This window comes from Limanda limanda, chromosome 20 (genome assembly GCF_963576545.1).
Source record: "Limanda limanda chromosome 20, fLimLim1.1, whole genome shotgun sequence".
In the NCBI taxonomy this organism is placed as follows: Eukaryota; Metazoa; Chordata; class Actinopteri; order Pleuronectiformes; family Pleuronectidae; genus Limanda; species Limanda limanda.
Genome location: NC_083655.1, coordinates 16,118,754 through 16,136,902, shown reverse-complemented (window position 1 = coordinate 16,136,902; position 18,149 = coordinate 16,118,754). Strand labels below are relative to the sequence as shown.

The following is an 18,149-nucleotide window of genomic DNA, read 5'->3' as shown; positions in this document are numbered from 1 at the left end:
GCTGCTCGAGACTCTTCTGTCTGTGGCTTATTTCAGTTTGATGCTACCTACAGAATTCCAGTCCCGCTGCTTTATGTCACCCTGAAATGGTGATAAACTCTATTTGTGCAGCTGGATTTGAGTCTGTTTACCCTCCACTGATTCATGAGGTTTTCATATGTGTTCTCGAAAGATTCCTTCTGGACATGTTGGATGACGCACACTTTTTGCACAGAAAGGTAAATCATCTGATTTAAAATGTATACTCAGTAGGCGATTTGTAAGGTGATGGCCTTCGACTTCGAGAGAGAAGGCTGCATGTGCATATAGTGAATTTGTGTGTGCATCCTAAAGTTGGTGCTGATAATTAAATCATGGGATCTGCATTTCATTTTTGAAAGTTGAAACTGAATGGCATGGAAAAGAACAGAACAACTCTTTGCCCGGCTCCCTCTCCCACAGAAACACACTGACCCTCTGTTACAGTCAGACCATACCATACCATCAGCAGCACCCGCAGAAATCCTTCCCTCAGCCCTGGCCGTTAGAACATCCATGAATATTTTACAGTCCTCTACAGGCAAGCAGGATTCAGCATGAATTTGGTAGATACCACTTCTGCTGTGCGAATTTTCACAACACCCAAACTGTTTTCAATTCCAGGGGTCTTGTGGGGACAACAACCCTGAATGTCCCCAACTGATCAGCTCCAAAAGTCCTCTGAAGATACCCTCACAAGAAAATCTATCCATGCATTGTGGAATTAAAGAAAAACAATAAACAATGGTTTAATACAGAAAAATTCACTTCAGACACAAGCTGTTTATTTATATTTAACCAAAACCACCATATTTCACTGCCACCATCCACCACTTTACCACCTCTAGTTAGTAAATGTGTTGCTTTATTCACTCTAAAGGTTGCATTGGATTACGATTGCCACCACAATGTAACCGGGAAAACACTTTTCTCACATATAGACATCACTTCTAGCCGACGGTGGTGGTATGGCACAAGTTGAAGGTGAAACGGAGATCTCAACCTTTAGTTCCAGGTCAAAAGGATAATCGCCAATGTGAAAGAGAGAGTTCAAGCTTTTAAACAAGGTGATGGTGAATTTATTGGGCTTTGCTTCTCAGGGACTGAGAGCATTAAAGATTGTGTTTCATGATAACAAAACACATACCTTCATCTCAGTGGCACCGAATCAAAGCAATACAGCAAAAACCTTTTAACATGCCTGCTTGCCCACATTCTTCTGCTCCATTATTCAGCACACCTCTCGGAGACGGGCGACAGGCAGAGGACTGAATATACCTTCTCTCTTTCTTTGCTGCTCATTCAGTTTATTTGAAGGCTGCTTGAGTGCAACATGCAGTTCATGCGGTGGAATTGAATGTGAAGAGACCACAGGTTTCTTTGTGTGGAACAAACAGTGAATCTAAGGCTACATACGTCATTACCAAGTTTCCGTTTAGAAAACACATCAACTCTTCTGTGGATCCAAGTTGCGTCCAGACTTCTCCAGAGGTTTAAAGCTGCTAAAAATAAGAAGTTAGGAAACTCCGGGGCTTTGTTTTAGTCTGGACATAGACATTAACAAGCGTTTGCTTATTGGATCTTTACGGTCACAACCTAGCCTTGACTCGTTCGTCAGCCTCTCATCACGTGACCTTTTTCCCGAAGAAAACAACCTGGATTAACCTCAATTATGAGTGAAGCTCAATGTTGATAATCTATCAATGTATAGATTTGCCTACCTTGTTGACTTTGCTAACAGCTGTTGTGCAGTCAATTTTGCATTTTACAACGATACAACAAAATGCTCATGTGGACAGAGATTGTCAAAAAAAAAAAAATTCTAACAAAAACGTGGCTGTATGGATGTAGACTCTAACAGGAATCACTGTGAATTATCGTTCTCAATAAGAAATGTTTACACTTTCTCTTTCATTCCAGTAACTTTCCCTCCTGTACAGAGACACAGTCTCTCCTGGCTGTGCCATACAAACACCCTCCATTTCAGTCTTCACAAATTCACTCCACTGATTTACAGGAAATGACATTTCCCTACTCTCCCCACTTATGTAGTTTTCCGCTTTCGCTACATAGATTCAGGCAAATTGGAAAATATCTGTAAGTAACTTAGAATAGCAGTGAGGGAACACAAGCCTGAAGCACCATGCAGAAGCTTTTGCCTTTTTCCCATTAGAATAAATGTAAAACTGATATTTCTAAGATACAGTATTGAGTGCTCTGGAATTTGCCGGGTCCCTTTTCTGCCGGTATTACCACAGCGTCATCCTCCCCCTGCAACATTAATGTCATTCTTAAGTAGCCATGGAAAGTGCTTGTCGTCAGATAAAAGTGTTTTTCTCTCTCTCTGAGAAATAGATTTCGGCGCGAGCACCGAGCCATTCACATTTCACTCTGAAGCCCCACTTCTCCAGCCCCACTTCCCCCCGGTTTTTATTGCATTTTGGATAAAAATAAACCAGCAGAAGTGTGTGTGTCATCCAGTGCTTCAGGGATATATGTGACCTGTAGGAGTCTGTTGGTGTAAATAGGGACATGAAGACCAATTAAGGACCTACCAGACTGCGGCCTAATTTCCAAGTCCGGATGCATCAACATCAGACAGTTCTTTAATTGACTTAGAATCACAGCAAATGGAGAGCATAGAATGGGAAAGGGGATATTATGAGCTGTCAGATTGCATTCATCACCTTCTTCTTTCATTTATTATTTTTTCTACTCCGGGGTTGTTTGTAAATTTGAGGGCCTGAAAGAAGCACACAGAGGAACCTGTGAGGAATCTGAAGTGGGTGCTAACGCAGTACATGAACAGTAGAGGGAATGGGGGGGGGTACAATATTCCCTGTGGACCCCTGGCAATGTAATACCTTGGACATTTGGCGGGAAAATCGTGTAGACATTAATGCTCGTCGTTTTAGTTTCGATAAAACCTTTATTTTTTCGTTGGTGGGATCTTATGCACAGATATTACAGGTTCATAAATCAGCAAAACACAACATTAAAACAGTATTTATATGTCGATGCGTGAATAATGAAGATCTAATACTGCATCGATCTACATAAAATTATAAAAAATGATCTAATAGTTGTTAGTGAACTGGTTGGAAGTGAACCGTATGCCACAGTTACAATTAGGTATGTGTGACTAAAAGTGTAAATGTTAAATACTGATGGAATAGTCTATTTCATATATACATTCAATAAAATCTCACAGCAGAGTGGACCTTTAGCAACATTATAACATTTTCCCGTCATCGTATTGGTTCCCTGTCAGGCCCATATGTTTGTGTTGACATGCTTCCGTCAGACACACACATTCTCCACTTCCTCCCTAGTTCCTGCACTGAGGTTAGAATTTAATCTGTTTTTAAGATACAAGGACGTCAGTATCAGCAGCTATTTCCTCACTGTGAGAAAGTCAGTCCTGTCGTAGTTTTGGAAAACAAAAGCATTTCTGCTCTTCTCTGATCACAGCCAGTGTGTTACTGTGACCAGATACATTGGTTAGGCCTTATCCTTAAAACCTAAAATGACACAAATATGTTCACAACATTTGAAATAGTAGTATTGTGTGTGAGCCTGACGGGAAAAACATTTTACTGTACAATCAATGCCTTTAGTGGACCAACTGGTGCTATGTTGACAAAAGAACACTACGATATTTTTTGTGTTATATCCGTTGCCATCAAGCATATGTTTATATTTACAATTGATATAAAATTGCGATAGCCTCCTTTTCAATTGCCAGAAGAGGAGTTTGCCTTTCTGTGTTTTTCCCCCTGGTGCATCATGCTTTGTGTCACAAATGCAGAGGCGCTCTCCCGCCTCACTGCATTTCCAAATTAACACATTGACTCTGTGTTATGTCTCCATCACTGACGATCCCTTGACCCAGGTGTGGATGTCAGTTGTCTCCATTGCCATTGCAGATGCTAGCGGGTGTTATTGGGGTTTTTGACCAGTGGAAAACGAGCCCGAGTGACAATGGATCATCTTTTTTCCGGGTGATATATCAGCTTTAAAGTGAAATTCTCTCCTGCCTCACACAGCTCTTCCCTCCCTTCTCCTCCCTCCCCCCCCCCCCCGACAATCAGATGGCTCGTGCGAGCGGGTCCCAGGCGGCCAAGCAGCCAGGCCGCCTGAAACTTCTGACTAGCCATGTTCTTCAAACATCATGCCGCAACCAAAGCATGGCAGGATGACAGATCGTCCCTTCAATATATAGTGACAAACAAATTAGTGCAAAGATGCTTCTCGCTGCATACCAGATGTGTTGGGCTCTGTCGTACGGAACAGCCGATGAAAAACTGTCCACGTCCCATCTGTGCTTTGCCGCGACCATCGGTGCAGCAATTTGTGCTGAACAAAGTAGTGCAAACACCCTGCCTGATTATATGTGTCATTATGTGAGGCGTAAACACACTGCTGGAGGAGCTGCACAGGGGGCTCGCCGGTTTATTTGATGAGTGGAGAGCGGAGGCCGTTTAGAGCAGAGGACAGGACGTGGAGGTGATATAATGACTGGACGCAGTGAGAGGTGATAAAATAGGAGATTGGAAGGATAAGTGAGTCGGCTTATTGAGATTTAAAGAGTGAAAAATGGGGCTAATAAAAGAAAGGAAACACAAATGTCTTTCAGGCCTCCAAACAGAAACGGTGTCATATTAGCTCTATCCACACACTCCTCTCAGCGCTTTGCCTCCCTCACACCTCCCCTCTGCTCAGAGTGTTGCTTTCCCCTCACGGCTGCCGCCCGGGCCTGAGCTGACATCTGCAGGACTGTGACACACACACACACACACACACACACCAATTTGTCTCTAACCTCGCACCTACCTATTGACTCCCCCACACTCTGAGATTGGAGACCCTGAGCCGGGTCACCAGCACCATCACAGTGCCGTGTCAGCGTGCTTGTGCACTTACTGCAGAGGCAGGCAATACCGCGACACAATGTTTCCTCTGTTCTGAGTGCGACGGCACGACAGGATTCCAGCTCTGGAGCGCACACATGCAGGGAAAACCGAGAGAGCGGAAAAAAGGCAGCACAAGTCAAACCTGAGAACGTTACGCACCGTGCGGCGTCGGGCTGCACGAGCAAGTGTCGCTCTGTGACAGAAAGAGGGATAACTGTGGGAGGGAGAGATGAGCAACAACTCAGTGAGACGCAGACACGTCCCTGACCTGCTTAGTGTCATTACACCGCGCACTTATCTGGCTCGCTCTGCCTTGTAAATACACTCGAGTGCTTGTTATCAAACGAGCGAGGCGACAAACCTCATCCAGGTTTGAGTCCTCGGCTTCCGCTGCATGCTTGTAAATGAGTCATTCTCATGGATGACAGCCTGCATTAATATTCTGTTAAGGAGGAAAGCGGGTACGCATTAAATCCACCACTTAACAGGTAGCGATCGTGATCTGTGTAGAACTTTGCAGGGGGTGAAAAAAAGAGGCATGCATGTTTGCGTTTAATTGCCTAAAGGTATTCGGGTGAGGGATGCAAACGGCGTCAGGGATCCATTCTGCACGTTTCTATTCCTGCTCCATCACCAGGCTGCAGTGACATTTCAACCGGGAGTAAGTTCAGTTTTAGGCCCATGTGTTTCTTTGCCTTCACTCTTCTCATAAAGGCCTTTTCAGCTCTCTGATCTACTATTATTCAGAAACTGCAATTTTGCCACTAAAAGCTTTCACAGTCAATCACAAAGTCGTCCAAAGGCGAGATACTCTCTATTCAAGGTGCAGGATGCACACACAATAAGTAAGAAAACGCAGTGAAAAATTTATATTTTTTGTCGTGTCAAAAGAACATATTTTTTGTACAGTTCAGGCATGAGATATGACATTAAAAAGCTTTTATCATGACAGCATTCCGGAGTCTTATCCCGGTGAAAGGAAGCGTGTCTCTGAGGAGGTGAGTGCTCGAGGAGAAGTCTTAGGAGGCGGCGTTGAGGACAAAGCTGAGCTGCTGTGTGATCATCAGGGCCGCTGCAGCATGGCACCGTCCGCCCGGGCCTCGGTGACAATCCGCTTGGCGTTACACACTCTGAGCAAGTTCCTCAGTGACACTCAACCGTGGCGAGTCAGCTCTCAGGAGCAGGAGGGTGTACTTGCTGTCAAAATGGAAAAGCAAGAGAAGAAAGACCGAGGGGTTTGGGAGGGGGGGAAAAAGTGGTATCCTACAATATGATTAGGCAATTCACTCTCCACTGGAGTTGTTCTCCACAGTGGAATACATTGTTGTATCTGTGGCCACTTCAGTTTCGGAGAGTGAAGTTGCCCTCGCTGCCTATGAATTGAAAAATGGTTCTGCTGAATCTTATCTTTCACTGTGTTACATGGTGTCGGAGGCTGATGTATTTGCAGCAGCAGAACACAGAAAAATGAATGAACAGATGGAAATATCTGACTCATAGCAGAGAAATGAATAGACTGCTGTGTAGCCCATAGAGGGAAATCAGAATAATCAAAATACTCTACATGTACTCTACATGTTTGAATGTCTGGTTATCATGTACAGTTCTGATTAAAAGTAACAAAATCCTCCCTGTGACTAATTTGTTTTGTATCAGATTTTTTGCTGCTTTTAGGCTCAGTTTCATTTTGTCTTGGCAACACAAGTGTCGTCAGATTAACCAGAACAACAAATGTTCTTGGCTTCTTCCACTGACGACAAAACCTGCCCTTTGTTTGCGGAAGGAGATTTCTTTATTATTGAATTTTCTGAAGGAAAAGCTATACAAAGCTTCTGCTGTAACTGACTGTGTAACAACAAGGTTCATCAGACACGTGAAGGTTTTCTATATCGTAAATCTATTGTAGTTTGAGGAGACTGAATCTTGACTACTTTGTGTTCAATGACATATTGGGAAATACGCTGAATGACTTTCTTACAAGTTGAGAAGATTGACACCATTCTTGTGTTTTTACGCTAGATTGCTACACCTAGTTTGCTTATTTTATTTTAGCTTAGTATAAATTGGCTAGCCTGGCTCCATCCAAAGTTACCACCTAGTATCATAGGGATGTCCCTATTTTCACCCATTTCCATCTTGTTTGTTTGATTGACTGAATAAAAAGATAGATGGTACAAATCTAACAATGACAGGAAGTCTAACAATGGAAGAGATGTTTCGCGAAGTGTCTAAATGGCTCAATGATCATGGATGAAGTTATTACCTGACCTGATGTGAATTTCAAAGACTTGGAATAGTTTCTCGAAAAAGTTTGACATACTTTTTGCTTAATGCATGTTACTCAATAACACCCTCTCCATCTGATTTTTAAGTTGTTGATACATTTTTTTTCCATTTCACTTAAGTTATCATTTGAGGTTCATAATTTAGTTTGTATTTTACTGTAATTCATTGTATATATATATATATATATGCCTCTGGATCTGATAGCTCTTGGGGATTCATTTTTCTATTCGGCTCAAGCATTTATCTGAATTCAAAGATTTTGTGGTCAAATGTTGAAGTCCTGGTTTTATATATATGGTTATAAATTAGACGATTATGACAAAATTCACAAAAATGTTGAATATGGTCTAAAAGGTCAAAGGTCAACTTCTCTGCAGCATCATAATGCTCTGTAAAGGTCATTATCATTATTATTAGTCAACGCATTAACTTAAGAGCACAAGAGGAGATTGTGACCCTATTTCTTGATAAAACTAGTCTCTGTGTCTGTGTTGAAGCTGGTGATCATATGGATCTGCTGTGCTGCCTAGTCGGGTGTGAATCCTCCTCCTTTTAGAACGTGTTGATTCATTCACAGCTACATCCACATTGTCTATTGTCTCAGCCACAACTTTGTGTTTTATCACAACCAGCTTTTTTCACACAGACAGAATTAGATAAAAATTGTGTTTTTCTTTAGAATATTATTAATACAGTAGACAGATGTCAAATAATATATATATATATATACACAAAGCTTCTGTGAACTGTGAATTTGACTTTATGACAAAGGCATAAAACCCTGAGGCTTAAGATAAATAAGATATTTGCACACAACTTTGAGATTATGGAGAAAGCCAGTGTGTCTCAAACACACACACACACACACACACACACACACACACACACACACACACACACACACACACACACACACACACACTTACACGCACACACACAACATGATTAAAGAAAATAAATGAAAAGGGAAACCTGCCAACCTGAGTCCCCAAATGAAAAAGATAAATTCAAGAGAATAAGCAGAAAGTGAGACATTTGCCTGAAGGCATCAACAGGAATACCACGTTGATGATGTAATGATGTGGATTTGCAGTCCAATGTGCACAATTCTGACATTTCCAACTGAAAAAGCCAGAATCTACTATATATCTCTGAAAATAAATGTATGTGATGAAGCAGATATTACATTAAACAGCAAGACTTTCACTAAAATACACACAACATGCAGGGTCAGTGTCCACAGCAATGACTCTGTCCTTGGCATTCATGTCCAGAAGTGCAAATGCAAAGCAGATGGCCGGGCTACTTTGTCCTCTCCGCTGCTAATCAGGTGCTAAATATCCATCAGTCTGTGCTAACACATCCCACCCCTCCTTTTCTCCCTCTGCCCTCTATTAAAGGATAACTCGACTTATTTCAGATCATGCACACTGTAGCTTCGGTACGTGTGTAACTGCACTAACAACTTCAAGACTAACGTCAGCCACAGACAGATTCAAACATGAATGTCCGGCAGAGACATTTATGCATTTTTGTAGATGGTTAAATAACCCTGGAAGAAAGAAAAGACACATCCTGTCAGTAATTATCACCATTGAAGGTTGTCAATGTGAATAGGTGACACTTCATTTATATTGAGCCCAGCATCAGAGAACTGAGTGAAATATAGACTTAAACTAAATGTATTGGTTAAATGGCATGTCTTCCCACATTATAGATACTTTTCATGAGTTAAAAGAAATCTGCTTTGGATGGATCTTTGTCGTCGAAGTTCGACAGTGACGTCGGAGATGAGATTTAAAAGCAAAATACTTTTTACTTTTACAGTGCAGTTACAGTCCTGCACAGCTAAGTGGCTTGAAATTGGGTGCTTCTCATTCCCTTTATTATCAGCCGCGACAGCGTGGCTGGTATTGTTTTCACATTTCACATATCGTGTGTGTCTGTGTGTGTGTGGGTTTGAATCTGTCCAGATGTCTGTGGACAGAGTTTGTCACTACAATGGCATCAACACTGTCAACACGCCTGTAGTTTCCTATCAATGAACCCCGATGCCTCATTTATGTCACTCTGAGACAGGAGCCTAAGTGTTTGAGACAGAGACTGTAAAGAGGAGCTGCAGCATTGGACTGTATGAGAAAAGGGATGTTTTCTGGACAGTAAAGTATTCCACACAAATTAAAATAACAAAAAACCTGAATATACGTATAATATGTCTCTTTAAAGGTAAACTTCATAGGGATATTGCATCCTGTGTACACGTAGCATTGATTCACGAGGATGTGCACAAATCAGACCCATGATGCGTGAGGCAAGCCGACATAGGTGAACACATTACTAAAAACATATATCCAGCCTTAGACTTATGTATTCACATAAAGACAAAACTTTGAGGGGTGTCTTACATCGGGTCTGTTTTACTGTAGCTCTTCGCTCCGAGAACACAGGAGAGAAGTGACAGGAGTCAGGTGCACAGAAACAATGCAGCCTTTCATTTAGTGGCTCAGTGGTTTTCGATCTGAAGGTTTGCAGGAAGACTGAGAGAAAGATGACAACAGTAGAGAGAGATACAGAGAGAGAGGGGGAAGAAGTTGGTGTGCACAGAGAGAAAGAGAGAGAGAGAGAGAGAGGGTAAGAGTCAATGATTTCCCCCAGCGCCTGTTTCAATAGTGTCTCCCGTCGCTCATCTGACCCATTCGTTATGCTGAACTGTGGGGAAATCTGATTGGGCTCATTACTCTTTCCTCAGAGCTGATATAGGAAGCAAGGACAGAGAGAGAGAGGAAGAGAGAGAGAGAGAGAGCGAGAGAGAGAGAGAGAGAGAGAGAGAGAGAGAGAGAGAGAGACATTGTGAATGGACACCATCAGCAGAGTTGTCACATCAGTGTGTGGCCGTCTGACTGAGGCTCTCCCTATCTAACCTGGCTCTCCTCTGCCTCCCTGCCTTTGTGCTGTGGAAACAAATGAATGGCGTCTCTCTCTCCCCCCTCTCTCTCTCCCCCTTCTGTGACACCGTGTCCTGGTGCAGTGGGGGGGATAGACGTAGTGAGCTGAAACTATTGGCACCCATTGTCTCATTTAGCCCGTCTGCTGGTGAATGAGAAGGGATGGATGGCAGCTAGCGTGAAGGGCATGTGAGGTAACTGTGGTGCCACATTTGATGAACTTTGCAACAGGCAGGAGTTTTCCACTCAGCTCTGAAGTGAGGATTCACGTAATGCTGGTGTCATGAAAAAAGACATTGGGAGGACATTACTGCACGGATCGTTCATTTCAGAGCACGTCTCAACCTCTTACTTTCATGCACCAAGAGGACATTCAGGTCAGAGCGAACACGCCACAGGATTTCTGTGTGAAAGAGCTAAGGTGGTCAAACAAATGGACTTCCTCCATGACAGTAGTTCTGTTAACAACTGGAGAAGAATCAGAATCAGAGCAGGGATGATTGTATAAGGATAATGCTAATGACAAAATCTACCAGACTACCCAGTTTAACTGACCAAAGCTGAAATGTCATCACCAAAACAAGAAAAAAAAACGACCTGTACTTCATATGTTTATAGAGGTTATCTCTATCAAGAGAACAAGCACTGATTGAGCTAAAAGTCGTATAGTGTAAGACTCACTTTGGAAAATTAGATAAAAGGGATCAGAATTGATGCAGCGGAATCAGAGATATTGTGTCTTTAATTCCACAAGTGCTGCTATCTTGTCAAAACCTGGTTCCTACATTACCCACAATGCAACTCAACCACTGGCAGTTTTATCGTAGATTGTGTAGCTGTAGGCTGCAGCAGCAACCTAAAAATTCAAAATTGTAGAATATTATGAGAATGTATCAGAATTAGTTATAAAATAGCATAATAGTCACACATTAGTACCTTACTTTACTTTGGACACTCTGAGTGCATTGTGCTAACATACAGTGCATGACTATCACTTGTATTGCAGTATTTAGTACACTGTTGTAAACACCATCATCTAACACTACGTTTGACTCATAGTCTCCTTCTGAAGATGCTTCTCAGTGAATGGATTATTAGAGCATTTTTCTGGTCCAAAAGGTTTTCCTCTAGTTTTCCTCTATCGTCCAAACAAATATAAATTGTGTATTACACTTTTAAATGTGCCTGTTGTTGAAACCCAGCATAGGATGTTTACATTTGAAAAGTCTATGAAAGGAAGAAATATATTTCCTTTCATCAACCATTGAAAGAATATTTTAGATGAACTTAGTATCAAGGATCCTTCTGTAAAGCTGTACACTCCTGCTACAATAAAGCATTTATTTTGAAATAAATCTGCTCTATGTGAGCACTGTGCAGCGTATTCAAATTTACAAGGCTGAAAAATATGCTGTATCTCTGTGGAAAAATCAATCACAGCCCATACTGAAATACACCAACAAAAACTGCCTCTGATGTCATAAATCAGAGCCAAGTGTGCTTGTGTCGGCGCTTCATAAACCTGTCAGGAAACGATCAGAGGTGGCATTTGGAGGATGACCTCTAAGCTGCATTGCTTACCACTGCGCAGTTGATTCAGCATCAGTGTTATTGAAAACATGATATTTTCTACTCAATAGCTGCTTCCTGAGACATTTGCAATGATCTGTGGTCCATTGAAAGTGAGAAGAATTGTTTTTGAAATTATACGGACCCGAAGAGCTCTTTAGAGAAAAGCTCTATTGACTGGCCGACTGTCTGTGAACTTAGTCACCTGAATAAATATCCTCTGAATAAAGAATAGGAGCCAATTCAGGTTTTTACTCAGTCCAGTGATGAGTCCAACACCTCAGCAAACACTGAGGATAGTGCAGAGGATTTGTTTCCTCTTTATGCCGCTGGTGTTTCAGAGAGGGTGATGTTCACTTTGTACGACTGATGGTCATTCGCACAATAACTCTGTTGACTGTTTCTTTTTTTTGTGGTCAGCTTTATTGTGACCAACAGTGCATTCAGTGTGGAACAGATACATATTCAAAACTTACCAGGTAGCCTTATTTCCTGGCTCCCTTTCTGCCAAGCCCTGTCCTTCCTCACCCAGTCTCCATATAAATCATCATAAGGCTGGTTGTATCATACACATTCAGCAGCAATCATTTGTCCTTTATTTCTGATGGATTTCACGCTTTTCAGACATTGTGTAACGCAAATCTTTCGCTCTAGTTCAAGTCGATATTTCAACTCCAGCGGGTGAAGCTAATTCACATCTAATCACATTTTTGCATTGATTTTGTATGTAATCTCATGTATGCAACCTCCTGAAGGCCCTTTGAAAAGAACTTTCCATTGCAGCTGTATTATATAGGATGTAATAAATACATTAATAACAACTTAACAAACCACCTTTGGGTTGAGTGTATATAGAGATGGACGACACGTCTCCACCTGCTCCAAAGGTCCAGAAATGAAGCCAGAATATTCCCAGATACAAATGCTGCCATTGAACCAAGAGTCTGGGCGGTAAAGCATCAAATAACGTTTAAAACCAAACTTACCTTAGAATGAACAGTCTGATAACAACTATTGAAAATGAAAGAAACCATCTCTGAGAAAAATCAGTTTGACATGTACTTTGACTGTCTCTCATCCACTAACATGGAGGAGGCAATAAATCTTACCTAAACTGCAGCCAACCACGAGGAGGCGAACAAGACACTTTGGCTTCACTTATGTCCATCTTAATGTCAAAGGTTAATACCCACAGCAGAAACAATTAATCATCTCTGCTCATATTTGGCAACCAAATGTAGAAATGGTCAGAACTTTAATTGCTAGAATATATTCATGAAAATGAATAAGATATAAACATGCTGGCGTCTGCTTTCGTGTTGCAACCTGTAGATCTGAATGTTCACAGCTTTGGCTTATTTTCCACACCGAATAAATTTGTTTATACTGTGGCAGCTGGTTTTAAAACTCATGACATGTTCACGTGTATACACCAGGCGTTGCTATCTCAGTGCCCACTGGGCCTTTTGACTTGGCAGTATCTGGCGAGTGGGTGGTTCAGACAGGATTATCAAAGATACTTTACAGGCATTTCAGTCCCCAGTGTGAAAGCTCAGGCTCCTGCGTGTTAATTGCTGACCTCGCTGTGTAATTTCATCCAAACGTGAATGTTTGTATTTTTTCTCCACACAAAAAGAGAAAATGCCATTTGTGTACAATAACAAGAAAGAGTTGGAATATGCTGCGCCAGCCGACGCTTAACCGCTCCTAATTCTACCACTTTGGTCAACACACCAGCCAGCCATGTTTTTTACTGTAAATAGGCTCTAAAACAATATAGACTGATTTGAAAATTGGCCTGGATAATGACCCTGTTGGCCGAGGGAGTCATGTCGGGCCAAATTGCTGCTTGTGATGGGCTTCAGTCCGTAATTAGGTCAGAATGCAAATGCCTGTATTGTGATTTTGGCCCAATAGGACCAGTGCAGCTCCAGTCTCTGTGTTTAGAGTGAAACCATACGAGTAAGTGACTCATTGAGGCCCTCTAGTGAAGAGCGAGAGAGAACGCCAGGGGGGCAAACTCATTCTCAACCTCTCGCCGTTATCAAAACGTTGTTATGGTACTTTAATGTGTCGCCATTACAGGCCTTAATGCTTCTGCAGGACGGTGGAGGGTAGAGGGAGTCTACACTGCAGCCTCACCTTCTCACCCTCCACACACAAACTCCATATCCTCCTCTTGCTTGTTTCCTACTTCATCACCTCCCCTTACTTCTGTCCACCTCCGTCCCCCCCTTACCTTTCTCTTCTTATTGATCATCAGCTGATGTTGGGGAAAGAGAGGGGCTGTAATTAAGGAGGCAGACTGGTCCGTCAATTCTGCTCAGCGCTGCGTGGCGAGCGCCAGATCAGGCGACGGCCCTAATAGCCCTTCACACTGTAAACAGCACGCACACCTGGACAGCAGCAGACCCCAGGGAGGAAGGAGTGAGAGCTGCTGTCGACAGGTTAGCGCTGATGAAGAGAGGAAGTTTTCCACCACAAGTGTTGGGTCCGTGTAGAGGATTTACAATGTCTAAATGGAAAGGAGCCAGACAAAGTAAAAACAGTGAAATACCTGTACATGTCAAATATCTTTCCATGTTTGCTTTAATTGTATTGTAATTCAATTAAAAACAACTGATACTACAAGTAAATAGTTGTCTGAGTCTAGCGCCCTGTCAATAGTTTTCATGAGGAGGTGCAAACACTTTTGGAAATTCAGCTCAGGTATGAACGATATTGGCGAGTTCTCTAGACGTGTTATTCATAAGCAGACAGTCTGTTGTGTAACATAGTGAAGCCTTTACCACGTAAATATGAAACAGATATTGACTAATGTGAAATACACAGCCAAGACTACATTATCTAAAGTTATAAGGACACTCAGTAGGTTGCATATCTCTGCCAGGGCCAAACAGCTCCCTTACAAAACCATATTTACGTTCACTAGGTCCAGATTTGTGTTTGGAAACATAAATTGCAAACACTCATAGAAATCAGTCAGTGAAAGATCCGTGAATTATTCTCTGAGAAATCTATGAAAATGTTTAAAAATGTCCCCACTCTCATGATGTTCATGGAGGTGGAAAAAAGAATACTGATCTGGCTCTGCACCAACATTAGATGGATTCTTCCCTGACCCTTTCCCTGACCTCCCTTGTTTAATGGTAATCCATTCAGAAGTTTTTGTGTATCTTTCAAATAATGGACAGGGATGAAAACATAACCTCCATTGTCGGAGATAATGAATACTCTGTCCAGCACATCATCTTCATCATCAACATCATGGCTGCCAATTTGCTAAGACCCTTCTTCTACAATCCGTCACCTTATTGGCAGATAACTTATAGATTACACTAGAAGATAGATACCTTCCACAGGGTCTTGATGCAGCTCCCTGTCCAGTATCATCATAAGTTATAACACCCTACAGGGAAGCATCACTAGCTGGGGAATAAAATGCTCTCTCATATAACATGTATTTGTTAAGGAAAACTTACGATTCTAACAGAAAGACTTGAAGCTGTTCTGATATGTGAAAATTACTCTTTTTACTCCTAAGTAACATTTTTGTGAATGAAACTTGTCGACAAATGAAGCGGAACAGACGGCCTTAGGGGAACATTCTAGGGTCACTCGTGATTTTGACTACTCTGTTAAGAATGAATCGGAAGTGGAGCATTTGTTTACATGTAACATGAAACCAATTCTAGCTTTTCATGGATGTGCTGTTAGAATGGGAGACGCAGGGTGAATGAGATATACTGGGATGCTGCGGGAGACATTTTCAGACTGGGGGATGACAATTGCTCATGTTGCTCTGTAACTCTGTAAACTCTTCTGCATAAGACATCAGCTGCTGCCTGAGTTCTCCTCTCACCAGCTTCCAGAAAACTTCAATTACAAAGACGACAATATGAGTTTCCTTTGTGTTTTATATTTTGATATTTTGATCTTCCACATGCAAAAGGATCCAGTGTGTGTGTGTATGTAGGTGTGTGTGTGCGCAAATGTGTGTGTGTGTGTCTGTGTGTGTATGTAGGTGTGTGTTTGCCGCCTTGTGTGGGACGTGTATGATTAATGTGCGGGTGACAGGAGCCGCCTTGTGTGCATACTCCTGCTCACTTAAGCTCCGTCTCTGTCTCCGTGTTGGGCCGACGCTGATCTGCGGCTTTTAATCGATAAAACTATCAGAACATCTCCGCCACTGCCCTCCTGTTGACTCTGCGTGTCTCTTGTCTCTCCTCCAGAGAAAGTCAGTATGCTGTCAGCATTGATCGCTCCCTTCAAGTACATAAGCCCTGGGACCAGCAGCACAGAGGACGAGGACAGTTTAAGTAAGCTGCTGCATCTTTCCTCTCTCTCTCTCTCTCTCTCTCTCTGTTGGCACGCTGCGCTAACTCTCTTGGTGGTTGGCCTAATATGCAAATGATCTTCCTGTCACCCACATAATTCATTATTTGGGGAAATGGGCTTTTTGATTGTGCCCGGTATTCAGCGTGTGCGCTAAAATCTGTGTTATCTTACAAAAGTGAGCTATTAAATATTACATTTGAGTGTTTGTGATAAATTAGAAATAGATAAGTAAATGCACGCCCGCAGGCACATCACCCAGGCCGCCAGTGACTACCACAACTTCATCCCAGTCTTCCTTTATCCCGCCAGAAATGTAACACGTCACCACTTCCCTGTAACTCGGTTTGAAAAGCGTATCACAGCTGTTCAGACTTTAGATACAAGTGTGAAATAAAGCGGGCCACAGACATTTCTCTCATTCTTTCTCAGAATGTCAGCCACTCCACGCCATCACCAGCCCCCCTTCCCCCATTACAAATAGGATTGATGCGTTGCCGTTGGCCAGGGGGACCGACGTGTCCCACCCGTGAAACAGATTCCGAACCAATTTGTAGGCAGATTACAGAACGATTTGGCGGATAACATCGCCATTTTTAAGGGGGATTTGGATTTGGATTTTAAAACACTAAAATGTGATAGAGCCCTGTGGTATGAAGTGGGCTGGAATCACGATTTTAAATTTGTTCATTACTATTTCATTGTGTGTCAAGTGGCTCAATCTGCCTTGAGAGATTTCCCTTCATTAATTTTGTTCAGACGGGATAAATGTGATTGTCACATGCTTTTCTTCCTCATTGTGTTTTGAGGTTCTTTTTTTATCACAGTAAATGACACTCGTTTCACTGTTTTCATTGCAGGTACCAGCAGTGCAGAGGTAAAAGAGAACCGTAACATCGGTAACTTAGAGGATCGCACCGTGGGATCTGCAGAGTGCCAGTCGCTTTTCTGCTCCGACTCCACAAGAAGTGGCAGCGGCTCTGGTCTGAAGAGGAAACGGCCGCTGGAGGAAGACAACAATGGCCACTTTTGTCATCTCCGTCTCATCTATAAGAAACTGTCCTGGTCTGAGGCTCCAAAGAACGCTCTGGTGCAGCTGAACGAGCTGCGGCCGGGCCTGCAGTACCGCATGGTGTCGCAGACAGGCCCTGTGCACGCTCCGGTCTTCTCCATCGCCGTGGAGGTGAACGGGCTGACCTTCGAGGGCACGGGCCCCACCAAGAAGAAAGCCAAGATGAGGGCTGCCGAGTTGGCCCTCAAGTCCTTCATCCAGTTCCCCAACGCTCCTCAGGCTCACCTCGCCATGGGAAACATCTCCAACCCTTCGGCCGACTTCACTTCAGACCAGGCAGACATCCCTGACACGCTTTTCAAGGAATTTGAGTCCTCGCCTTGCTCTGATGGCCTCTCGCTCTGCAACTCAGACGCTGAGAGCGAGCTGCTATCCAGCGAGCTTCTGAGACATGGACGGTTGCTTCGCCACACCTTGGACCTGATGGTGCAGGCGCAGCAGAGGCTGGGCGGGATTGTTCCGGAGCCTGAGGCCCCCAAGAGTCCTGTGGCTTTGTTAAATGAGCTCCGGCCGGGCCTGCGCTACGCCTGCCTTTCGGAGCGAGCCGAAGGCCGACGGCTGCATAGCTTTGTGATGGCGGTGCGCGTGGATGGGCGGATATTTGAGGGCTGCGGTCGCAGCAAGAAGCTGGCCAAGACCCAGGCGGCCCAGTGTGCTCTTCAGGCCCTCTTCAACATCAGGACGGCCCCTGAGGGGAGAACAGGCCTCAAAGCCAGCAGGAAGACTTGTCCTCATTTACCCCAGGTGAGTACAGACACATGGCCTGCGCCTGTCCTCTGCTAAGCTTCTTTGGCAGCCACTTCACTTCCTACAGGGGCCTGTAATGACCAAAACAGCAGGCGTGCAGGGAAAAGCCAAACACCTTCCAACAAGTAATTAAGGAGAAAAGGACATAGGAGATAAACGGAGTGGGGATGGAAGGAGAGATGGTGACAGTGCTGATAAAGACATGTGAACACAAGCTGACCTTTAGCCTGTCAAAAATAGCACATGTAGTGAAAATCCTAATCC

The 18,149-nt window shown here is 43.2% G+C and overlaps 1 protein-coding gene across 1 annotated transcript in view; it reads left to right on the top strand.

Annotated features, from left to right (window-relative positions):
• The window catches only part of adarb2 (adenosine deaminase RNA specific B2 (inactive)), a 192,161-nt gene that overhangs the window by 110,517 nt on the left and 63,495 nt on the right, over positions 1-18,149 (top strand). Inside the window, exons 2-3 of the mRNA XM_061094080.1 lie at positions 15,964-16,050; positions 16,927-17,882. Of these exons, the coding sequence (XP_060950063.1) occupies positions 15,964-16,050; positions 16,927-17,882 (1,043 nt within the window). The remainder of the gene's footprint in view (positions 1-15,963; positions 16,051-16,926; positions 17,883-18,149) is intronic.